General features: G+C 42.0%; 1 protein-coding gene across 3 annotated transcripts in view; it reads right to left on the reverse strand.

Moving 5' to 3' along the window:
- Positions 1-27,490, reverse strand: part of LOC106583141 (low-density lipoprotein receptor-related protein 1) — a 217,786-nt gene that overhangs the window by 141,637 nt on the left and 48,659 nt on the right. For all 3 annotated transcript variants that reach the window (XM_082967520.1, XM_082967521.1, XM_045705049.2), the window contains exon 2: positions 10,495-10,617. In XM_082967520.1, the coding sequence (XP_082823646.1) occupies positions 10,495-10,617 (123 nt within the window). The remainder of the gene's footprint in view (positions 1-10,494; positions 10,618-27,490) is intronic.

The following is a 27,490-nucleotide window of genomic DNA, read 5'->3' on the forward strand; positions in this document are numbered from 1 at the left end:
CACTCAAGAGAATATGCAATATCACACACATATCTTTCAAATAATGAGAGCTATTTCTGAAGTTGTGGTTGGTCTGAATTTGTCTTCTTGGCCTCTTGTTGTGGTTATACAGCACATATTTAGTTCTGTATTCCCACTTCTACATGTGTCTGTGCTGCTACTAACACATCATCCTGCTCCTGGAATTTGACACATTTCATTCGTTTTTCACCCACCCATACAGTTGTTTCTGTCCCAGATAGACAGGGGTGTAGGCCATGGCCTGGCGCAAAAACAAACTGCAGGTTTCTACATTGGTCTGGGCCAGCCTGTAATGACTTCCCTCCCAGAGTTCCTCCCCTTCTCATCTAGACTGTCTCCACCGCCCTCTCCCCTTTCTTCTCCCTCCCTCCCTCCCTACTCATTTCTCTTATGTTTTGCTTTGTGTTTCTCTCAGAGGGAGAAGCTGACCAAACAGACAAGGCTGCTTTGATTCCCGCTTCTGAAATGGTGCACAGTAGGAAGCTATCTGCTTTAGTTTTTGAGATGATAGATCTCTGTCGAGGGAGGAGCTGGTTTTTACATAGTGTATATTTATTTCTTCTGAACACATTTCCATTTGTTGGCAATGTCAATTCACATGCGCAATCTTTCAAAATACTTACTTTTATATTCGCTAGCTGGACAGGCAAAACGCAGCCGAGAACTTCTTTACACTGCTGCTACTCACTGTTTATTATTTATGTATAGTCACTTTACCCCTACATCAAATCAACATTTTGTGGTCAGGTGCCGAATACAGGTGTAGACCTTACAGTGAAATGCTTACCTTCAAACCCTAACCCCCCCCAAAAATAAGAATAAGAAATAAAAGTAACAAATAATTACAGAGCAGCAGTAAAATAACAATAGCAAGGCTATATACAGGGGGTTCCGGTACAGAGTCAATGTGCGGGGGGCACCAGTTAGTCGAGGTAATATGTACATATACAGTAGGCAGAGTTATTAAAGTGACAATGCATAGATAATAACAGAGAGTAGCAGCAGTGTAAGGGAGAAATGCAAATAGTCTGGGTAGCCATTTGATTAGATGTTCAGGAGTCTTGTGGCTTGGGGGTAGAAGCTGTTTAGAAGCCTCTGCCTCTTGGACCTAGACTTGGCGTTCCGCTCCAGTCTATGACTAGGGTGGCTGGACTCTGACACCGCCTGGTATAAAGGTCCTGGATGGCTGGAAGCTTGGCCCAAGTGATGTACTGGGCCGTACGCACTACCCTCTGTAGTGCCTTGTGGTCGGAGGTCGAGCAGTTACCATACCAGGCAGTGATGCAACCAGTCAGGATGCTTTCGATGGTGCAGCTTTAGAACCTCTGAGGATCTGAGGACCCATGCCAAATCTTTTCAGTCTCCTGAGGGGGAATAGATTTTGTTGTGCCCTCTTCACGACTGTCTTGGTGTGCTTGGACCATGTTAGTTTGTTGGTGATGTGGACGCCAAGGAACTTGAAGCTCTCAGTCTGCTCCACTGCAGCCCCATTGATGAGAATGGGGGCGTGCTCGGTCCTCCTTTTCCTGTAGTCCACAATCAACTCCTTTGTCTTGATCACATTGAGGGAGAGGTTGTTGTCCTGGCACCACACGGCCAGTTCTCTGACCTCCTCCCTATAGGCTGTCTCGTCGCTGATCAGGCCTACCACTGTTGGTGGTATTAATGATGGTGTTGGAGTCGTGAATGGCTGTGCAGTCATGAGTGAACAGGGAGAGCAAGAGGTGACTGAGCACGCACCCCTGAGGGGCCCCCATGTTGAGGATCAGTGTGGTGGATGTGTTGTTACCTACCCTTACCACCTGGGGGCGGCCTGTTTAGAGAACATATTTCTATTTTATTCAGCTTTGTTCAATTGTATTCTTCATACTATAAAATAATGCCATGGAATTCTAAGCAAATATTCTCTGTTAAATCAACTAGTGTAGCCCGCTATTGTGTTTTTCTGAAATAGACTACATTTTCTTCATATCGTTTTGTTTCGTTAGACCTGTCTAAAATAAAAATAAATGGGTTTATTGTGATTGTGTGGGCTCTATTTCATGGATTTATTAGACTTAAAATGTAGATGATCCAAAAGGTCTGCATCAGTGGCTTGTGTGGAAGCCAGTAGATGCTAATGTGTTTATGTTAATTAACGGTCAATTACCGTGAAACCGACAGTTATTTGCTTGACAATCACCTGCTGATGAAATTTTGTGACCTCCACAGCACTAGTCTGAAGTGTTGGTTAATAGACTATTTGTGATGCACAATAGTCATCATGCACTGTTCGCGTCAGGGGCGTGGACATGGATGGGCCTGGGTGGACAGAGGCCCACCCACTGGGGAGCCAGGCCCTAACAGGCCCACCCAATCAGATTGATGTGGTTTAAGCATTGTTGTGGACTTGACCGTCACTTTGTATTTTTTCTCCCCCCCAAAAATTAAGTGTGCTTTGAGAGTGAAAATATGAACAAAAACAACAGGAAAACATAGGATTTCCCATTTGGGAACTTTTGGGCAAAATATGCGTATAGTATACGCACTTCTCCAGACACTACTATACCATTGTATAGGACCGATGGAAAGACAGCAGTCACACACAGCATGATGTTAAAGGATAAGCAGTCCATAAACTCTGAAATAATAAGCCAGTAGGTTCCAATCATAATGATACAAAAACACAACCACTAAGCATTTCCCAATCGAAATGTACTGTACAACTATTACTTCCCATTGCAAAAAACATTTTGTGTTTAGCACGCAAAGCAACCAGTGACCTAAAGTTTAAAGTGGAACGGACAGCGTTTTAACTATTTTGCCGATATGAAAGACAATCATATCAGTAAAAAATATCAAATTCCCAGTTTATGCTACAAAACTAACTTCATAAGAGGTTATAAAAATAGGTTCCATTTGACTCAACGTTCCATGAAGTACACTAAGGCATTGTTGGCAGAATAGATGGATGCAGTACAATGCATGATTAATATGAATCAGCAACACATTTCTTGGTAGTCCAGAAAATGTTGTAAATCACAGTTGGCCTGGTACATTGTTTTCTGCCTCCATTCTGGATGCACTGTTTCAATTTTAATGACTCAATATTCTGGACAAAAATGGACGAATGTAACTAAGCCAGCCTTAGAATGTCAATACAATTAAACAAGCAAGGGCAATGATCTCAAGTCAGTTTTCACATGGCTAATAGGCTAGCATATGTATTTATGTAGCAAACTAAAAAACATGGAGCCTAATGTTAGCTAGATAGCTAGCTAGCTCGCGGATAGGAGGATGTCATTTCATTGGAGGAGTGGGTGAGTGACTGACTGACTTTTCCCCCTCATATTGTTTTTCCGATAGCTACAGATGCCATTTGGTTGTCTAGCAAGAACTTGAACAACTGTTATACAGTTAGCATATCTCTTGCGTTTGCAAATTCACTCTGGCCATCTACTCCGATTTTAGAGCACTCATCTGAGTGTGCCAGAGTGCAGAATTTATGAATTATTACGAACACGCAACACCTGCTGAATATGACTAGTGTCAGTAAAAATGATAACTAATCAAGAATATGCTCGATAACATGTAAACAGCCTAACCCGTCTCTGCTACGGCGAGTAAAATGGTCAGAGTGAGGTGTTCTCTCATTTGTGACTGGAAGTAGCAAGCTAGCCAACTTTAGCCAGTTAGCTTGGCTGAATGCACTGGCAGGCAAGCTGCAAAAGGACGAGGAGGCTACAATTCCCCATTGTTTATCAGTGCAAGTTTGACGGCCAACTAGCTGAAAAAGTTTGAGAGGGTTTATCTAATGTTCCGTTAGATTTCAGCTCATCTTGCTCTGGCTAGCATTACTTGTTGATCTTGTTGTTGATGATGTACATAACTGAGGGAGAGAGAGCCTACTTTGTCATGGTTGTTTGATCAATAGAACTGTAAAGTTCCCAAATTTAAGAGGACTCCCTTGGCGTTTACATATTTGCAGAAATCCAATCAGGTGAATTTTGTGGCTTTAGGCAAATGCGTTCTATTGATCTCAAGTCAAGCTGTTGCAACTGCCTGTAAACACAGTCCAGTTCAAAGTGAATGATGACAGGCCTGTGTGGCAAATGCCTTGTTTCTATAAAGGCCTACTGTAGCTCTGATTGGCTATAGCGCATAGACTTTTCACAAATGCCTTATAATAAAGCAATTACCAAACATTCTAAGAATTTATGAAAATGTGAAAATTACCATATCTAAGTGGTTGTATATGAACACGTTTTAATAAGATGTCATGTTGCTAAAAATGCTGCCAGTTCCACTTTAAATGCAACAATGTCTTCCACACAAGTTATGTTGAAAAAGAGATGGCTAAACGCAAGCACGCTGCAATAAATAAAAAAATAAAACAGTTCCACTCACCAGATGACAATTATTTGAAACTGAACTTCTTGTTGAAAGTTATTCTTGAAAAGGGATAAGCTAACAAATTAGCAAAATCCTCTTTGATAACACCTGCTGCAAACTAGCTGTCAAACACTAGCTACTGTTGACTAACCCCCTTCCGTACAAATTTGCGCAACCGCGGCATTCAAACGAGGCTGCTATGAAAACTAATGGGACTGTAGCAACTGTGATGGCATCAACATCTGGGGTGTGAACTACGTTTCTATTCAAGTGTTGATTGACATGGTAATGGCCCGATAGTATTGGAGAAAAGTTGAAAGAACTGACCCCTCTGACGCAGTACGTTAAATTGTGACATGTCATGACGTAATGTACATCACGTATAATGCAACTCATTCGGTGTCGTACAACCTCTCTCCACCAGCTGTAGCGTTTCTCTCACAGATTAAAAACAAGAAAGGGACAGGGTAAAGGGTGATACCTAGTCAAATGTAGAACTGAATGCATTCATTTTCTGCGTCATCACTGCAAGCCAACATGACTCTCAAAAGCCGCGACAGCCACTGTTAACTTCTGAAGATACATATTTGTAGGGCAGAGCTAAAGTTAAGTAATGACACATTATATACACTCTTTAAAGTGTTTTATTTACATTTTAGAGGTGATAAGTTGGACAGATCGGGTGAAAAAAAGCCGTTTCCCCACACGGCCTTACCCTGTCACACAGTAGGTTTCGCTTCCCCACCCGTTATTTTTAAAAAGACCCGACGGAGCTCATTGCCTTCTTCAATCATGCAGAGACGGGCAGCATGAATGTTCTCGTCATTGATTTTAACTGGAAAGGGGAGAAATTGTGTTTTACAATGGTTTTCATATTACAGTTGACCTGAAAGTATTACATTTTGGGGCGCTAAAATAAGGTAAATTGTACATTACAGCGTGATGATGCGTAAGCTAACTAAAGCTAGACTGTGGGAAAACTACTGCTCCCTATTATGCAGTGACCGGTTGGCCTTCAAGGCAGACGTTTCTATAGGTTTTTGTAAAAACGGTCCCACACCAAGTCAAAATGTGATTGATTGATTCCACTGTCACTCCAAAATGTTGCCCTAATACAGTTGAACAGCAGATGCCTTTATCTAGCTTCTGATGGCCTAGCCAATGGCTGACTTAAGGAGCTATATTTTATCTCCCCAGAGACCAGGAAAGAAAAATCCTGATTGGATTTTATAAATAATAATATAATTATCATTATAATCATCTGAAGGCATAGAATGTCCATTGTTACCCACTGTTTGGGTTAGTAATAATTTGTAGAGTGACTCCATTTTCCCTCAGCATGCATTTTTCCACCATTCTGAATGTCTAAAGAAACCATATGTTGTTCTGAAATATAAACCAAACAATACTGGACATTTTGAACTCGTATTATGGTGGTGATTTGACAAAATCACAATCATGGTCTGGAATTGGACTCACATTTTTCTGGTCTTGGTCTTGACTGTCTCGGACCCCTTGTCCCCCTCCTGGTCTCGGTCAGACCCCTTGACTTTTTCCACATTTTCTTATGTTACAGCCTCAATATACACACACACACACAAAATACCCCATAATGACAAAGCAAAAACAGGTTAACATTTTTGCAAAATATATATATTTTTACACACACACACACACACACACACACACACACACACACACACACACACACACACACACACACACACACACACACACACACACACACACACACACACACACACACCTCATTTACATAAGTACTCAGACCCTTTACTTAGTACTTTGTTGAAGCGCCTTTGGCAGCAATTACAGCCTCGAGTCTTCTTGGGTATGATGCTATAAGCTTGGCACACCAATATTTGGGGAGTTTCTCCCCATTCTTCTCTGCAGATCCTCTCAAGCTCTGTCAGGTTGGATGGGGAGTGTCACTGCACAGCTATTTTCAGGTCTCTCCAGAGATGTTTGATCGGGTTCAAGTCCGGGCTCTGGCGGATCACTCAAGGACATTCAGATACTTGTCCCTAAGCCACTCCTGCGTTGTCTTGGCAGTGTGCTTAGGGTCATTGTCCTGTTGTAAGGTGTACATTCGCTCCAGTCTGAGGTCCTAAGCGCTCTGTAGCAGGTTTTCATCAAGGATCTCTCTGTACTTTGCTCCATTCATCTTTCCCTCGATCCAGACTAGTCTCCCAGTCCCTGCCGCTGAAAAACATCCCCACGGCATTATGCGGCCACCACCATGCTTCACCGTAGGGATGGTGCCAGGTTTCCTCCAGACATGACGCTTTGCATTCAGGCCAAAGAGTTCAATCTTGGTTTCATTAGACCAATGAATCTTGTTTATCATGGTCTGAGAGTCATTAGGTGCCTTTTGGCAAACACCAAGCAGGCTGCCATGTGCCTTTTACTTAGGCATGGCTTCCGGCTGGCCACTCTACCATAAAGGCCTGATTGGTGGAGTGCTGGTTCTCCCATCTCCACAGAGGAACTCTGGAGCTCTGTCAGAGTGACCATCAGGTTCTTGGTCACCTTCCTGACCAAGGCCCTTCTCCCCTGATTGCTCAGTTTGGCAGGACAGCCAGCTCTAGGAAGAGTCTTGGTGGTTCCAAACTTCTTCCATTTAAGAATGATGGAGGCCACTATGTTCTTGGGGACCTTCAATGCTGCAGATATTTTTTGGTACCCTTCCCCAGATCTGTGCCTCGAGACAATCCTGTCTCGGTGCAGGATTCCTTCAACCTCATTGCTTGGTTTTTGCTCTGACATGCACTGTCAACTGTGGGACCTTATATAAACAGGTGTGTGCCTTTCCAAATCAAGTCCAACTCAATTGAATTGACCACAGGTGGACTCCAATCAAGTTGCAGAAAGATCAAGGATGATCAATGGAAACAGGATGCAACGGAGCTCAATTTCAAGTCTCATAGCAAAGGGTCTGAATGCTTATGTAAATAAGGTATTTCTGTTTTATAGTTATAATACTTTTGCAAAAATGTCTAATAAGCTGTTTTTGCTTTGTCATTATGGTGTATTGTGTGTAGATGGATTAAATATAATTTTTTTAAATCAATTCTAGAATAAGGTTGTAACGTAACACAATGTGGAAAAAGGGTCTGAATACTTTCCGAAGTCACTGTACATGCTTTTATTTGGGTTTCTATGCAAAGTATATTGACTGTTTCTTTAAGCCTGCAGCTTGAAATTAGACACATAATCATGCCAAAACATGAGTCAACAATTGAATTCACTGAAAGAGATGGCTAATGAAACACAAATTTACAGTAGCTGGCTGGCTAGTTGAACAATGGCTAGCTTTCAATAAACTGGCTAAATGGTCAACGGAGTTACCTCTTCATATGATCAAGACAATTCATATTGCATGCTGCATATTTCAAGTGCGTGCGAAAACAGATATTTATCTTATTTCAGTCTGGGAGCTAGCTAGCAATATGTGTTCCTCTTCAACAGACAGCAGATTGCGTTTTCACAAGAGGCTCTGTTTACATTGTCGATAAAAGCAGGCCATTGGCTGCCTTCATCACGAGGGGTATGTACTGGAGTTCTGATTGGTTCCAAACGTAGTAGTTTGGCAAACTTGGCTGAGCGGCCGAGTGTTGAAATATACTTTTTAATGAGAAAATGTGCAAGAATTGAAGGTGTAAACACATTTTTATAATAGTCATTGTAAGAATGTTTTACTGTCCTATACAAAAATAATCCGCTCCTCCCTCGACAGGGATCGATCAACTTCACATTTAAAGGCTTCGGCCCACCATCTATCTGGGAAGCTCTCTCTTTGTAACACTGATTTCTAATGAAGACATTGTGTCAGGGGAAATATGACGGCTGTCAAATGTTTTATGACTGCCACCTCTGTGGTCAGGGGCTGTAGGAAACCACGTCTTCAAAGCAAAGACAAACTTTGTAAATCAGGTAACTGGGTATGACTGAGTTGCGTGAAGGAATCGCCAATGCTCTCTGTAGCGGATTAATCCTCCCATTGTTTTTCCCCAGCCAGACCCAGGGCACTGTGTAAAATCTGATTATGTGTCAATCTAAGCGAGGGTTAAAGAACCACACTATCCTCTCATAAGTAACCTGACTGAAGCATAATAGCCAAGTGTATTTTCATACCCTATCTAATAGAGCTTCTATGGTCATGGTTTCTAACAGCGTGATTCTTCACACTAGCCCTGTAGGAAACACTGAACAACCAGAGTCCTTATCTGTGATCTGGGGTTTCTGCCAAATCAGCCCTAATTCCTGTCATTTTATCTAATTCACATAAACCATCCTCCCTCCCTGCCAAGGATGCCTCCTCCTCCATTGATAAGACTTCACATCCTTTTACTTGTAACACAGGAAACGTAAGTAACCATCATCAGGGTAGTTGATAACGTTAGAGCCTTGACTCCAGTCATACGTATGGTTAACAAATGCAATCAAATTAAGCAGACATAATAAAATAGAGTGGTTACTGCAATTGCGTTGCAATTATAAATCGATGATAAGGCAGAGTGATAAATTCACAGAACTCTTAAAGTGAAATAACATTACCTTCACACGTCTTAATCAGCAGCGTAAATCAGAAGTGAAAGTTTCAATAGATTTTTGGTGGTTTGGGGTTTGTGCCCTCGGCCCCAGGCAATTATGTGCAGGGAGAAGTTGAGTGTCGGCCAAAGTTCATCACATGCCATCCAGTCGACAGGGGCATGGTTACAGGGATCAGGGTCTAAGAGAGGCAACTCATAGCCAGAGGACCAACACCACCAAACGCACCCACAAATATAAAATAGACAGTTGGGCTAAAGTGCGAAATTGAATGCAACTGGACGAATCATGGTGAAAGATAATGTTGTTGAAAGCCTGGGCAGAGGCTAAGTGAAGGCAATGGCAAAGCTTTAATGGTGAAGGAGCAGAACAGGGGTGTGTGAGTGGCGTGCCAATGATGGAGCAGTGACTGTCTGATGAGGAACGGGCTGTCTTACTGTAGGTTATAGGCCTACATCATGGGCTGGATACAATCAGTCTTCATAACTGGATAAGAATTGCTTTATTTGCATGATAAAATTATCAAAAAATAAAACATATTGTATAGCTGTGATTGAGAACAGCTCTGCTTAGTCTATAGATGTCCATTCGTATTATTTTTGAAAGCCAAAACAACTTCAGGACAACACCTTTGTGGGGTAGAATATTTGGACAATAAAGTTAAGAACAGGAGCGGTCTTAAAGCTTTTATGATGGGCCTAGTAGGAGGACAGGTTATTGGCCATTTGTTTTTCAACCTCGCATGGAGGGATTTTCCCACCCGTTTGTTCTCTCTCATTATTAGTCCTCTGGATACCGTATGTTTTTAAGCTATTCAAATAACTTTGAGATGAAACTCCGTTACGTTCATTGTTTGATCGAGAGAAATCCATACATAAAACAATGAAGCATAGCCTTCAGTCATAGTCATAGCCTATCGAATGGAGAGAGAGAGAAGGGAATATAGGGTACTTTTTTTAACACCTAGACATAAGATAGTTCAGGAGTATCCGTGCATCCAACAGAGAAAGAAAGAGAAACAATATTTTCTGACTGGACATTTTGCGCTGCTTTGGTGGAATTCTCCACTCTGTCTGGCCTACATTCCTCTTCCATTCTGTAGGCTACATAAAATATTTATTGAAATAGGCAAGACCAAATAGGAATAGGCAAATTACTTGGAATGTCACCTGTGTAGTGCCCTGCTGTGCACTGGAATCAAGTTTAAAATGGGTTAAACCATCAACGATGGCTGTCAATCATCAATAGACGATGCTATCGTAATATCGCGTTGCCCAGACCTACTTATGACCCACAATGAACTGAAATGGAACACCAACAAAGTACTCCATCCAACAAATGATTACAGAATAACTGCAGATGCAGGAGGGATAAACAAAATTAACATCAATTCCTACATTCATAACTTTCCCTCACTTACCGGTCCTCTACCACTTAGTAGCATTGTGTTGTTAATTTCCTTCATAGCACGACAACAGTGAACAGTGGACACGCTGGCTGGACAGAAAGCATGTGAGAGAATGAGAGACTTACAGACATCCGGCGCCTCGTCCGAGCCGTCTGGGCAGTCTTTCTCTCCATCGCAGTGCCAGCCCTTGGAGATACACGTTACCTGGTCCTTGCACACAACCTGCTTTGGACTGCACGTCTTTGGGGCTGAAACACACAAGACACAAATATTAACTAACAATAAAAGTCTGTAGCAGATAACACTATGTAGTAGCAAACACAAAACACAATGTTGACTAGAATATTTGATGCATAATGGTTGTTTGAGAAGGCAAAGGCGGCTCAATAATTGTGAACTGCATAACTAAGTGTAGGTAAAAATATAAAAAGGGTGTTTGACAGATATCCCATAATACCTGTTGCATAATAAAAAGGAGAAGAATGTTGAATCATTGTTAAATAAATGATATTTCAGATTGATAGGTGAAAACTCTGAGGCATCATTAGTCAAATGCAGTTTTTCTGTTGACGTTTCTATTTCTGTGGAGTCATCTGGCTGTTAGAATGAAGGCTCAGGCAGCTTTGAATAACAACAGATAAAACTGGGACTAATTGGCCTCAGAGAATGTTGTCCTGATTGGCAGATCTTTAGTGGAAGGGACCAAGAGCGGACACACACTCACAGGCAAGGCGCATACACGCAGGCAAGGCGCACTCACAGTCACAGGCAAGGCGCACTCACAGTCACAGGCAAGGCGCACTCACAGTCACAGGCAAGGCGCACTCACACCCACTCACAGGCAAGATGGAGCACACACACACACACACACAGGCATGGAGCACACACACACACACAGGCATGGAGCACACACACAAACACACACAGGCATGGAGCACACACACACACACTCACAGGCATGGAGCACACACACACACACACTCACAGGCATGGAGCACACACACACACACACACACACACACACACATGGAGCACACACACACACACTCACAGGCATGGAGCACACACACACACACTCACAGGCATGGAGCACACACACACACAGGCATGGAGCACACACACACACAGGCATGGAGCACACACACACACAGGCATGGAGCACACACACACACACACACAGGCATGGCGCACACACACACACACACAGGCATGGCGCACACACACTCACAGGCATGGCGCGCACACACTCACAGGCATGGCGCGCACACACACACACACACACACACACAGGCATGGCGCACACAGGCATGGCGCACACAGGCATGGCGCACACACACTCACAGGCATGGCGCACACACACTCACAGGCATGGCGCACACACACTCACAGGCATGGCGCACACACACTCACAGGCATGGCGCACACACACTCACAGGCATGGCGCACACACACTCACAGGCATGGCGCACACACACACACACACACACTCACAGGCAAGGCGCGCACACACACACACTCACAGGCAAGGCGCGCACACACACACACACACACACACACACTCACAGGCAAGGCGCACACACACTCACAGGCAAGGCGCACACACAGACACACAGACACGGCGCACACACAGACACTCACAGGCAAGGCGCACACACAGACACATAGACACTCACAGGCAAGGCGCACACACAGACACACAGACACTCACAGGCAAGGCGCACACACAGACACACAGACACTCACAGGCAAGGCGCACACACAGACACACAGACACTCACAGGCAAGGCGCACACACAGACACACACTCAGAGGCAAGGCGCACACACAGACACACACTCACAGGCAAGGCGCACACACAGACACTCACAGGCAAGGCGCACACACAGACACTCACAGGCAAGGCGCACACACAGACACTCACAGGCAACACACGGAAGTATAACACGGAAGTATAAACACCATGGGACCACGCAGCCGTCACACCGCTCAGGAAGGAGACGTTTTCTGTCTCCTAGAAATGAACGTACTTGTGCGAAAAGTGCAAATCAATCCCAGAACAACAGTAAAGGACTTTGTGAAGATGCTGGAGGAAACAGGTTCAAAAGTATCTATATCCACAGTTAAACAAGTCCTATATCGACATAACCTGAAAGGCCGCTCAGCAAGGAAGAAGCCACTGCTCCAAAACCACCATAAAAAAAGCCAGACTACAGTTTGCAACTGCACATGGGGACAAAGATCATACTTTTTGGAGAAATGTCCTCTGGTCTGATGAAACAAAAATAGAACGGTTTGGCCATAATGATCATTGTTATGTTTGGAGCAAAAAGGGGGATGAGTGCAAGCCAAAGAACACCATCCCAACCGTGAAGCACGGGGGTGGCAGCATCATGTTGTGTGGGTGCTTTGCTGCAGGAGGGACTGGTGCACTTCACAAAATAGATGGCATCATGAGGAGAGAAAATTATGTGGATATATTGAAGCAACATCTCAACACATCAGTCAGGAAGTTAAAGCTTGGTCGCAAATGGGTCTTCCAAATGGACAATGACCCCAAGCATACTTTCAAAGTTGTGGAAAATGGCTTAACCTGTTATGGCTAGAGGGCAGTATTTTCACAGCCGGATAAAAAAACGTACCCGATTTAATCAGATTATTACTCCTGCCCAGAAACTAGAATATGCCTATAATTATTAGCTTTGGATAGAAAACACTCCAAAGTTTCTAAAACTGTTTGAATGGTGTCTGTGAGTATAACAGAACTCATTTGGCAGGCCAAAACCTGAGAAGATTCCATGCAGGAAGTGCCCTGTGACAATTTCTTGCCCTTCTTGATTATCTCTATCCATTACAGAGGATCTCTGCTGTTACGTGACACTTCCTACGGCTCCCATGGGCTCTCAGAAGGCGGCAAAAAGCTGAATCGTGGCTTTGCAGGCTCTGGCTGAAAAAAAGTAGCGCGTTTGGATAGTGGCTGGTTACAGTACTGTGAGACTCAGGCGCGTGCACGAGTCGACCCCATGCTTTGTTTTCTCTCGTCTGTTTACCTAAACGCAGATTCCCGGTCTGAATATTATCGCTTTTTTACGAGAAAAATGGCATAAAAATTGATTTTAAACAGCGGTTGACATGCTTCGAAGTACGGTAATGGAATATTTAGAAATCTTTTGTCACGAAATGCGCCATGCTCGTGACCCTTATTTACACTTCGGATAGTGTCTTGAACGCACGAACAAAATGCCGCTGTTTGGATATAACTATGGATTATTTTGAACCAAACCAACATTTGTTATTGAAGTAGAAGTCCTGGGAGTGCATTCTGACGAAGAACACGTGATGGCTGGGCTATCTACTGAGAATATTGCAAAATGTGCTTTCACCGAAAAGCTATTTTAAAATCGGACATATCGAGTGCATAGAGGAGTTCTGTATCTATAATTCTTAAAATAATTGTTATGTTTTTTGTGAACGTTTATCGTGAGTAATTTAGTAAATTCACCGGATGTTTGCGGGGGGTATGCTAGTTCTGAACGTCACATGCTAATGTAAAAAAGCTGGTTTTTGATATAAATATGAACTTGATTGAACAAAACATGCATGCATTGTATAACAATGTCCTAGGGTTGTCATCTGATGAAGATCATCAAAGGTTAGTGCTGCATTTAGCTGTGGTTTTGTTTTTTGTGACATTATATGCTAGCTTGAAAAATGGGTGTCTGATTATTTCTGGCTGGGTACTCTGATGACATAATCTAATGTTTTGCTTTCGCTGTAAAGCCTTTTTGAAATCGGACAGTGTGGTTAGATTAACGAGAGTCTTGTCTTTAAAATGCTGTAAAATAGTCATATGTTTGAAAAATGGAAGTTTTCGGATTTTAGAGGAGTTTGTATTTCGCGCCACGCCCATCATTGGATATTGGAGCAGGTGTTCCGCTAGCGGAACGTCTAGATGTAAGAGGATTTAAGGACAACAAAGTCAAGATATTGGAGTGGCCCTGACCTCAAGCCTATAGAAAATGTGTGGGCAGAACTGAAAAAGTGTGTGCGAGCAAGGAGGCCTACAAACCTGACTCCGTTACACCAGCTCTGTCAGGAGGAATGGGACAAAATTCACCCAACTTATTGTGGGGAGCTTGTGGAAGGCTACCCGAAATGTCTGACCCAAGTTAAACAATTTAAAAGGCAATGCTACCAAATACTAATTGAGTGTATGTGAACTTCTGACCCACTGGGAATGTGATGAAAGAAAAAAAAGGAAATAAATCACTCCACTATTATTCTGACATGTCACATTCTTAAAATAAGGTGGTGATCATAACTGACCTAAAACAGGGAATTTTCTACTAGGATTAAATGTCAGGATTTGTAAAAAACTGAATTTAAATGTATTTGGCTAATGTAAAACTTCCTACTTCAACTGCATTTTGAGATAATTGACCTCGTTAACATTTACCTAGCATCCGCTATGAGAATTCCTTTGTACTTGTTAGCTTTTTCTTAGCATTCTGGTAAATTACGTTTTGTGTGCATTACCGTTGATACCGTATATCCCGGAATGGCACAGGAACAGTATGAAGGTTATTAAACAACTAACTGATGTCGGTTCAATTACTCGAATTCCATTTAGTTCAAGGTTTTTTGAGAGCCCAATACGCTGTTTCTCTAGAGAGAAATTAAATAATTCACAAGATAGATTAAGTCCAGAACTATATGGGCTGCTGGGCAGAAGGGAGTTGTAGTTTTCATACAGAAAATATTTAACCTAGTTCTTCTTTGGTATTACAGCGGTCCACAAACAAATGCTATAGGTGCATGCCGCCACCTACTGTATTGGTTGTGTATCAGCCTACTATTCTATAGTATGAATTCTTTACACTTTGCAACAACAACAAAAATGCCCTTCCAACCCTACACAGATTAAAACCTCATCACTATTCCACTACTTTGGCCCCATCTGATCCTACACCAGGCCAGCAGTAAAATATTGCACACCCAAGTACTACCACCCCATATATCCTCTGATTTACATTCCATTCCTGCGGTACAGTTGACAACCATGGCCATGAAATAAATAAAAAGTAGAATATTCAAAAATTACTGAAGCACATTATTCCTATCATGATTGACCTCTGCCTACTCACAGGGATCCTCTTAGGATCCTTCACCCTGGACTCTTCTTCCTCTACTACGCCCTTCACTGCCTCAGCATACAACACCTTATGCACTACTCTATTCCTGGCAACCTCAACCTGCCTTTCTCTCACCGGACACCTCTGATCTCCAGCCACTACAGTTTACACACAGCTCTTTCCACCGATACTACACATTCCTTTGTGTCATGTCCTCCTGCACTCTTCTCACATCTAGGAATCTCCCTCCTACACACTGCTGCCACATGACATTAAGCTTGATTCTTAAAACACCGTATTGGGTAGAGGTCTACCGATTAAATCGGAATGGCCGATTAATTAGGGCCGATTTCAAGTTTTCATAACAATCGGTAATCGGTATTTTTTGCCACCGATTTGCCGAATTAAAAAAAAAATGTATTATTATTTTTTACACCTTTATTCAACCAGGCAAGTCAGATTAAGAACACATTCTTATTTTCAATGACGGCCTAGGAACGAGGGTTAACTGCCTTGTTCAGGGGGGATTCGGGGATTCGTTTTTGCAACCTTCTGGTTACTAGTCCAACACTAACCACCTGCCTTACATTGCACTCCACGAGGAGCCTGCATAGCAGGCTGACTACCTGTTACGCGAGGGCAGCAAGAAGCCAATGTAAGTTGCTAGCTAGCATTAAACTTATCTTAACATAATCATATTACTAGTTTATCTAACGTGTCCTGCGTTGCATATAATTGATGCAGTGCCTGTTAATTTCTCATCGAATCACAGCCTACTTCGACAAACGGGTGAGGATTTAACAAGTGCATTTGCGAAAAAAGTACTGTCGTTGCCCCAATGTACCTAACCATAAACATCAATGCCTTTCTTTAAAATCAATACACAAGTATATATTTTTAAACCTGCATATTTAGTTAATATTGCCTGCTAACATGAAATTGTGTCACTGCTCTTGCGTTCATTGCCTGGCTCGTTGCGAACTAATTTGCCAGAATTTTACGTAATTATGACATACCATTGAAGGTTGTGCAATGTAACAGGAATATTTAGACTTAGGGATGCCACCCGTTAGATAAAATACAGACCGGTTCCGTATTTCACTGAAAGAAAAAAACGTTTTATTTTCGAGATGATAGTTTCCGGATTCGACCATATTAATGACCTAAGGCTCATATTTCTGTGTGTTTATTATATTATAATTAAGTCTATGATTTGATAGAGGAGTCTGACTGAGCGGTGGTAGGCACCAGCAGGCTCGTAAGCATTCAATCAAACAGCACTTTCGTGCGTTTTGCCAGCAGCTCTTCGCAATGTATTGCGCTGTTTATGACTTCAAGCCTGTCAACTCCCAAGATTAGGCTGGTGTAACCGGTGTGAAATGGCTAGCTAGTTAGCGGGTGCGTGCTATTGTCACTCGCTCTGAGACTTGGAGTAGTTGTTCCCCTTGCTCTACATGGGTAATGCTGCTTCGAGGGTGGCTGTTGTCGATGTGTTCCTGGTTCGAGCCCAGGTAGGAGCGAGGAGAGGGACGGAAGCAATACTGTTACACTGGCAATACTAAAGTGCCTATAAGAACATCCAATAGTCAAAGGTATATGAAATACAAGTCATATAGAGAGAAATAGTCCTATAATAACTACAACCTAAAACTTCTTACCTGGGAATATTGAAGACTCATGTTAAAAGGAACCACCAGCTTTCATATGTTCCCATGTTCTGAGCAAGGCACTTAAATGTTAGCTTTCTTACATGGCACACATTGCACTTTTGCTTTCTTCTCCAACACTTTGTTTTTGCATTATTTAAGCCAAATTGAACATGTTTCATTATTTGAGGCTAAATTGACTTTATTGATGTATTATATATAAGTTAAAATAAGTGTTCATTCAGTATTGTTGTAATTGTCATTATTACCAAAAATATATATATAAAAAAAAAAATTATAATAATAAAAATAAACATTATTTAAAATCGGCTGATTAATCGGTATCGGCTTTTTTGGGTCCTCCAATAAATCGGTATCAGCGTTGAAAAATCATAATCGGTCGACCTCTAGGTTCCGGACAAAAGCTCTCACGGGATGACTGACATCCTAACTTGACTTTAAATCGGGGTACAAACTCAGCATCAAAACTCAGTAGTAGTAGTAGTAGTAGTACTCAGTAGTAGACACTGTCTTATCCGTTTCATCACATCCTCCACCAGGTCTATGTGGCACCAAAACGCGGGACTCTGGGAATCTTGACATTCAGTTGGCCTTCAACACTTAAAACCAGTTATTACTCCTTTCAACGGCACCCTGCTCCAGAGAGGAAAACAAGTCACAGCTCTTGTCCCCAGTCAGGTTGTGCAGCACAAATGCGGGGAAAAAAAGACAATTCCACTTCAAGGCACTTTCACCTACCCAAAATTCCCCAAACTCTTCTCCTGCCTAACCTAACGCCAGAAAGCAAGGATTCATTCTCTTCAAAAATATCACTCCCACTAGGCAAAAAACATCTTTATAACCATCGGGACGAGGCTCGAACTCGGCAGTCTTCACCGCACCTGCCACTGAAGTTAATTTATCCTCTCTCTGGTCATGTTTCATTTCCTTCTGTAGCACTCCATATTTACTCTTAATATATGTTCCACTTTCTTCCTTTTTTTCCCTACCCGCCTTCTTACCAACCTCAAATGGGTTCCCTTGACTCCATCTCCAAGTCCAACAACCATTCTGGCATACCCGCCATCCTGTGTCAACCTAGTTCAGCACAGAAACGTGGTATTTAACTACAATGACCATAATCCTTTGTGTCTGTTCTTTTCTTGCTCGGACACAGATAGATACACTTTTACGCCTGCTACGTTAGGTTACATACACACAGACCGCATACGCCGCCGCATGAGAGAGGAATGTACACAACGACGAGAGAGCAAGGGATAGAGTTCATGAAATAAATGTATTTTTTCAGATGACAAACCAGAATGCCCGACAGTGGTCTGATTTCCGAAAGTTATTCTACCCTTTTAGTATATGTATTTAGCCTGGACTGAACAAGTCAGAGGATTACTATGAGTGCGACACAGCATTTCAAGGGAGGTTCAACAAAAAACAAGTTAGCAGACTCCAATATCTTCCTACTGCTATTTGGCCTACAGTGGCCATACTCCTTTATAATATCAGCCGTAGCGTTCCTCAGTGTACAAACGTCTGTGATACAGCCAAATGAGAAGTTTGACAGACAGGAGTTGGGCAAACGGGCAGCAGTGTGACAGCCAGGCTGTTTGACTGACAGGGGAACTAGTTATTACTAGAGATAGTCAAATTGTATGTGAATGAGGACATGGAAAGTCATCGTCTCTGAAGTTGAAGAGGCACTCATCAGAAGAGTGACCACAGAAAGGAGGGTCTATTGCTGGCTGATTGTGGGGGGGATATGAAAGGGTATATGGGGTTGGCTAAATCTCCATTCAGCTGACTGCCAGTGAAGTATTAGTGCCTCCTCTCTACCAGTACACTTTATTTTTTTTAAACAGAAAAGTATTGAGAAATGTGAAAAAGAGTCACCCAGATTCAGAAACATTCTTTCCTTCTAAGATGCAGCCAAATGGTCTGCTAGTCTTCCAGGTGACCACTGACTGAAACATTCAGTTTGTTGTTTTCATCAAATAAATAGGGGCCATGTTGGGTTATTTTAGTGCATTGAACTGGCAAGCTCCTAAGGTGAAAGGGGTCTTTATATGGCTCTCTGACACTGGAATATACACATGAACACACACAATTATAAACATGCATGCGCACAAAGAGAAGTCTGACTCCGACATGCAGATATTTTGTTCTGCTCATCCTGTTCCTGACAGTGCTACCATCACCCCAGCCTGACTCACTAGATCTAATGTCAACCTCTATCTCCATTCTCTCTCCCAAAAGTCATACCTGATCCCTGAATGAATAATGAAATGGAACCACGGCTTTTGTAAAAGGAGCTCTTATTTGTTGTGTGTTTGTTTGGAAGGAGGCTACGGTAGACACCACTAGCAGAGACAGGCCAGGCACCTCCCATAACTTCCTGTATGTGAACGCCGTTTGCTGTGACAGGGCCTACAGAGAGCAACCGTCATGTTTGTAACAGCAGTGTGTGTGTGTAACGACTTTCCCAGCCAGTAATGACTGTGGGATTAAACCTGTGTGTTCTGTTCACATAGCAGCAGCCGCTTCAGACAAGACTCAACAAGCAGCTGACAAGAAGACACCGGGAAAAGCAAGAAGTGGGTCAGGAGGTTAGTTAGCTACTGTAGCAGACATTACTGTACTACTACTGGGACTGTTGTGACCAGCTGAGATGTTTTAAAATGAGGAAGAGACAATAAGTAAAGAGAATGGTGACAAGAATATCTGAGTATTTCCAGGGTATTTCCAATTTCATATTAGAACTGATGAGTAAAATGAGTATTGCTCATTCTGGATGGCGATGCAGGTTAAGTAACCTACATTAACCTGTTTAGGATAGGGGGCAGTATTTTCACGGCCGGATAAAAAAACGTACCCGATTTAATCTGGTTATTACTCCTGCCCAGAAACTAGAATATGCATATAATTATTTGATTTGGATAGAAACACCCTAAAGTTTCTAAAACTGTTTGAATGGTGTCTGAGTATAACAGAACTCATATGGCAGGCCAAAACCTGAGAAGATTCCATATAGGAAGTGCCCTGTCTGACAATTTGTTCTCCTTCTGTGGCATCTCTATCAAAAATACAGCATCTCTGCTGTAACGTGACATTTTCTAAGGCTTCCATTGGCTCTCAGAAGGCACCAGAAAGTGGAATGGGGAGTCTGCTGTCTCTGGGCGAAGAACATCAGGAGAATTTGTGAGTGGTCAGCCTGGGGACAGTGAGACAGAGGCGCGTTCACGAGAATTCTCAATTTTTTTTCTTTCAGCCTTTGAATGAATACAACGTCGCCCAGTTGGAATATTATCGCTATTTTACGAGAAAAATAGCATAAAAATTGATTTTAAACAGCGTTTAACATGCTTCGAAGTACGGTAATGGAATATTTTGAAATTTTGTCACGAAATGCGCTCGCGCGTCACCCTTCGGATAGTGACCTGAACGCACGAACAAAACAGAACCATTTGAATATAACTATGGATTATTTGGAACCAAATCAACATTTATTGTTGTTGAAGTAGAAGTCCTGGGAGTGCATTCTGACGAAGAACAGCAAAGGTAATCCAATTTTTCTAATAGTAATTCTGAGTTTAGTGAGTCCCAAACTTGGTGGGTGTCAAAATAGCAAGCCGTGATGGCCGAGCTATGTACTCAGAATATTGCAAAATGTGCTTTCGCCGAAAAGCTATTTTAAAATCTAACACCGCGATTGCATAAAGGAGTTCTGTATCTATAATTCTTAAAATAATTGTTATGTATTTTGTGAACGTTTATCATGAGTAATTTAGTAAGTTCACCGGAAGTTTTCGCTGGGTATGCTAGTTCTGAACATCACATGCTAATGTGAAAAGCTGGTTTTTGATATAAATATGAACTTGATTGAACAAAACATGCATGTATTGTATAACATAATGTCCTAGGAGTGTCATCTGATGAAGATCAAAAGGTTAGTGCTGCATTTAGCTGTGGTTTTGGTTTTTGTGACATATATGCTTGCTTTGAAAATGGCTGTGTTATTATTTTTGGCAGGGTACTCTCCTGACATAATCTAATGTTTTGCTTTCGCTGTAAAGCCTTTTTGAAATCGGACAATGTGGTTAGATTAACGAGAGTCTTGTCTTTAAAATGGTGTAAAATAGTCATATGTTTAAGAAATTGAAGTTATAGCATTTTTGAGGTATTTGTATTTCGCGCCACACGATTCCCTGGCTGTTGACTAGGGTGGGACGCAAGCCCAGGGAAGTTAACCTCGCCCAGACAGGTTCATGAATAAATTTAACAATGGAAAACTGGTGGATAACATCCAAGTGGCTAAAGGGGAAAGACAGATGGGTGTAGGGAGGACAAAGTGGAGAGAAAAAGACAGCACAGGGGAAAGAAGGAGAAGGAGAGAAGGTATAGGAAGAGCACCAGGGCGAGACAGCAAGTTCCACTGCTGACCAGCAGGAGCAGGAGATAAAGGCCTGATGTTCAGGCCAGCTCAGGACAGGGGAGAAGGGGGGGCTGAGGTAGGAGAAGGAGGGTGTAGGCTGTGGCAGTCATGAAATGTAGTCACCCTGTGATCGTCAAGTAAATACCTGGGTCGGTCTCACGGTAATGGAATGTTAATTAACATAAACACATTTTGCATCTCCTGGCTTCCATCTCCAACAAGCCACTGATGCAGACCTTTGGAACATATACATTTTAAAAAGTTGAATAAATCCATGTAATATAGTCTACACCTTCACAACATATCCATTATTTATTTTAGACAGGTCTAAAGAAGCATGATTATGAAGAAAATGTAGTCTTTTTCAGAAGAAAAGAATAGCATACTCTGAGTTGTCCTTATGTTAGGTCCTGATGTGGCTTTGCCAAATGGCTGTGGGTTACACTAGTTCATTTAGCAGACAAGATTTGCTTAGAAATCTGTGGAATTATTTTATAGTATGAAGAATACAATTTAACATAGCTGAATAAAATAGAAAGGATATTTTCTCCAAACGATTTGAGGGAGTGCGCACTATTCTGAGTTGAGCGGTTAACAAAGAAATACAGTTGAAGTTGGAAGTTTACATACACCTTAGCCAAATACATTAAACTCAGTTTTTTACAATTCCTGACATTTAATTCCATTAAAAATGCCCTGTTTTAGTTAAGTTAGGATCACCACTTTATTTTAAGAATGTGAAATGTCAGAATAATAGTAGAGAGAATGATTTATTTCAGCTTTTATTTCTTTCATCACATTCCTAGTGGGTTAGAAGTTCACATACACTCAATTAGTATTTGGTAGCATTGCCTTTAAATTGTTTCACTTTGGTCAGACGTGTCAGGTAGCCTTCCACAAGCTCCCCACAATAAGTTGAGTGAATTTTGGCACATTCCTCCTGACAGAGCTGGTGTAACTGAGTCAGGTTTGTAGGCCTCTTTGCTTGCCCACACTTGTTCAGTTCTGCCCACAAATTTTCTATAGGATGAGGTCAGGGCTTTGTGATGACAACAAAGTCAAGGTATTGGAGTGGCCCTTAAGCCATTTTCCACAACTTTGGTAGTATGCTTGGGGTCATTGTCCATTTGGAAGACCCATTTGCATTTCTCCAAAAAGTATGATCTTTGTCCCCATCTGCAGTTGCAAACCGTAGTCTGGCTTTTTTATGGCGGTTTTGGAGCAGTGGCTTCTTCCTTGCTGAGCAGCCTTTCAGGTTATGTCGATATAGGACTCATTTTACTGTGGATATGGATACCTTTGTACCCGTTTCATCCAGCATCTTCACAAGGTCCTTTGCTGTTGTTCTGGGGTTGATTTGCAGTTTTCGCACCAAAGTATGTTCATCTCTAGGAGACAGAAAACGTCTCCTTCCTGAGCGGTGTGACAGCTGCGTGGTCCCATGGTGTTTATACTTGCGTACTACTATTTGTACAGATGAATGTAGTACCTTCAGGCATTTGGAAATTTTTCCCAAGGATGAACCAGACTTGTGGAGGTCTAGAATGTGTTTTCTGAGGTCTTGGCTGATTTCTTTTGATTTTCCCATGATGTCAAGCAAAGAGGCACTGGGTTTGAAGGTATGCCTTGAAATACATACACAGGTACACCTCCAATTGACTCAAATGGTGTCAATTAGCCTATCAGAAGCTTCTAAAGCCGTGACATAATTTTCTGAAATTTTCCAAGCTGTTTAAAGGCACAGTCAACTTAGTGTATGTAAACGTCTGACCCACTGGAATTGTGATACAGTGAATTATAAGCGAAATAATCTATAAGCAATTGTTGGAAAAATTACTTGTGTCATGCACAAAGATGTCCTAACTGACTTGCCAAAACTATAGTTTGTTAACCTGTTGGGGGTAGGGGGCAGTATTGACATGGTCGGATAAAAAAAACGTACCCGATTTAATCTGGTTACTACTTCTGCCCAGTAACTAGAATATGCATATAATTATTGGCTTTGGATAGAAAACACCCTAAAGTTTCTAAAACTGTTTGAATGGTGTCTGTGAGTATAACAGAACTCATATGGCAGGCAAAAACCTGAGAGGATTCTATATGGGAAGTGGCCTGTCTGACAAGTTGTTCTTCATCTTGGCTCTTTTTATTGAAGACTGAGGATCTTTGCTCTAACGTGACACTTCCTACGGCTCCCATAGGCTCTCAGAGCCCGGGAAAAAGCTGAACGATATCGAGGCAGCCTCTGGCTGAAACACATTATCGCTTTTGGCAAGTGGCCGAGCAGAGTACTATGGGCTTAGGCGCGTGCCCGAGTCGACCCCATGCTTTATTTTCTTTCGTCTGTTTACCTAAATGCAGATTCCCGGTCGGAATATTATCGCTTTTTTACGAGAAAAATGGCATAAAAATTGATTTTAAACAGCGGTTGACATGCTTTGAAGTACGGTAATGGAATATTTAGACATTTTTTGTCACGAAATGCGCCATGCTCGTAACCTTTACTTACCCTTTCGGATAGTGTCTTGAACGCACGAACAAAACGCCGCTATTTGGATGTAACTATGGATTATTTGGGACCAAACCAACATTTGTTATTGAAGTAGAAGTCCTGGGAGTGCATTCTGACGAAGAACACCAAAAGGTAATAACATTTTTCTTATAGTAAATGTGACTTTGGTGAGTGCTAAACTTGCTGGGTGTCTAAATAGCTAGCCCTGTGATGCCGGGCTATCTACTTTGAATATTGCAAAATGTGCTTTCACCGAAAAGCTATTTTAAAATCTAACACCGCGATTGCATAAAGGAGTTCTGTATCTATAATTCTTAAAATAATTGTTATGCTTTTTGTGAACGTTTATCGTGAGTAATTTAGTAAATTCACCGGAAGTTTGCGAGGGGTATGCTAGTTCTGAACGTCACATGCTAATGTAAAAAGCTGGTTTTTGATATAAATATGAACTTGATTGAACAAAACATGCATGTATTGTATAACATAATGTCCTAGGAGTGTCATCTGATGAAGATCATCAAAGGTTAGTGCTGCATTTAGCTGTCTTCTGGGTTTTTGTGACATTATATGCTAGCTTGAAAAATGGGTGTCTGATTATTTCTGGCTGGGTACTCTGCTGACATAATCTAATGTTTTGCTTTCGTTGTAAAGCCTTTTTGAAATCGGACAGTGTGGTTAGATTAACGAGAGTCTTGTCTTTAAAATGGTGTAAAATAGTCATATGTTTGAGAAATTGAAGTAATAGCATTTCTAAGGTATTTGAATAACGCGCCACAGGATTCCACTGGCTGTTACGTAGGTGGGACGATTTCGTCCCGCCGGCCCTAGAGAAGTTAACAAGAAATTCGTGGAGTGGTTGAAAAACAAGTTAATGACTTCAACCTAAGTGTATGTAAACTTCCGACTTCAACTGTAGGTACTCCTATTTGCTTAATTTAGAGACATTAATGTCACCTCAGTTGTTCTAGACGTTGGGCTATATGTTTTGATTTTTAATACGTTGTAAGGCTGCATGATTCGACTTGAAAAAAAGTATCTTGAAAGGGATGAGCTCTGCTTAGTTTTTTTGCACAGGCTGTACACACTTCATTAGTCTCTCATTCACAATTTGACAATGCCTTGAATTTCCAGCCGGCATCCCCTTTGTGGCCGTAATGCACCCTGAAAAAAATCCATGCCTTTTGCGGCCAGTAGCTGTTGTGCCCTTTGCCCGGAGTGCTGCATACCCGAAGCGGCTCACTCACATGGCTTGCTATCACGTTATCAGGTCTTTCTCACAGGCTACAAGTGAAGACCGACACATTGGGACGCAACTGCGTGTGTCCTTATCCAATTCCGCGGTGCATATTGAAGATATTGGAAGAACTGTCCACATTTACTTTTCATCAGCAAAAAAGATGAGCAGGCCTAACAAACAGCAAAAGCACTAGCCTATGTCAATCTACTATCCCCCATAATACAAAACTTTACCTATTCTGTGCGAGAAACAAATATTCCAAACATAATCTAGGACAGTTGTGGGATACAATAGATCCCAATACAACCACTAGCATCAAAAACACTTTTACGCAATGTGACTGACACAACAGATCAAAACTTTTAGCTTAAAATGTTGATAAACTATTAGGCTATTTCTTAACATTATACACGCAGAAATGCACACATGGCAGTAGGCTATAAGCGCAAATGTTCCATTAGCAGAAAAACACTATCAAGTGTGACCGCAAATGCGATTATGCATGTAATGCTTTAATTATAAAAAGGTGCATTATGGTGAAAATTCTTACCCAAACTTGAAACGCACATGCATGCCAGTTATGCTCTAAACCCCCTGTAAAGCAGATTAATGTGCTTAATTTTTAGAAGTTATTATTTTGGCACCTTAGTTGTTGATACAAACCTTCTCAAAACATATAGGCCTATTGGCTAAGCTACATGAGGTGTGCGACTAGGATTAGAAAAAGTCGCAAAAAAGGCAGTTTCTATTGCTGGGCATCATTCACAAGTGATAATATTTATCATTCACAAGTGCTAGGCTAATAATGTCAAACTAATCTTGTCTTTACATATATTATGTGTGAGATTTGTTTTGATTTAGAATGGACCATTATCATGCACCCGTCTCGAAAAAGCTGATGGGATCCTCCTCTTTTTTAGTAGAGGCCATCACTCTGATTTCTCACGCAGTCCTCCTCTCAACGTTGTTTACCCAACTAGGAGGTGTGTGAAAACAGTCTGGGTTACCACCATTTGAATAACCGCTCACCCTCCACCACTGTCCACACAGTCACCCAGGAAGGGCACAATAAGGCTGGAGAGGAAGCGCCCTCTCAAGTCAAACAGCCTTCTCTACTACAGCCACAGGACCCATTTACTCCAGTGACCACAGTACAGAAATATAAAACAAACAAACTGGAGCTGCACCAGGGAACCCACCAACACAGGGCACAGCACTATACTACACAGGTCAGGAGACCGAGGCAGAGACAATAGTCAGGTCTACTGTATAACTCCACTTACACAGCCAATGATAAGAGATACTGGATGTCTGAAAGTAGGCGTCAATCAACTCTCGAGAGCACTGGTAGAAGGTAATTTAAAAAAATGTAAATAACTTCACAGTAACCCAAAACGTATGGAGAACTAGTAATAGTTTTGGAAATGTTGCAGTGATCGGAGTCAATTGGAAACTACATTTTGAATGGTTTAATTTAATAACAATAGGCCCTCTGAAGTCATGAATCATTAAGGGAAACATTTTATAAAATGTATGAATTCAGAATTGCCTCGTCTCTCGTGTTTACTCTATCCATCTAGTCAAGATGGTACTTAAAATCAGTAGTGACACTCGAACATCCAATCATCAAAGTTGGCATTTGTCCCAAAGTAGATAAGACCGGCAGACAGACATAACATAGCTCACTCACCAGACAGAAATAGTTACTATACCCCAGGCAGTCAGAGACCCACCAGCACCACCCTTATTGACAATGTCACTGTGGGGTAGCCTAGACAGTACACTAGATGTTGACTGGGAGCTTTGATCACCTGCAGCCAGTCAGCCAGTGACTCAGACTCACCGTCATAGGCTACAGTTAGTCTCACCCCATTAACCCTAGCCTGTAATCACAGGAGACTGTTCTAATGACAGAGCAGGCTGGTCCGCCATTGTCCCCATGTACACCACGGAAGTGAGTGTGTGTGTGTGTGTGTGTGTAGCTGGTTTCCATTAGCGTACCTACACACTACTACTTGGATAAACTTCCTGAGAGAAAACCGGCTGCATTATCATTCAGACCACCCGAGAGGGAGATTCTTAGCTATGGTCTATTGTTACTGGGATTGTCTCCGAAGTGTGTGCGTATGTAAAATATGTACTGAGCATAAAAA

Source organism: Salmo salar, chromosome 22 (assembly GCF_965601325.2).
Source record: "Salmo salar chromosome 22, fSalSal1, whole genome shotgun sequence".
Classification (NCBI taxonomy): Eukaryota; Metazoa; Chordata; class Actinopteri; order Salmoniformes; family Salmonidae; genus Salmo; species Salmo salar.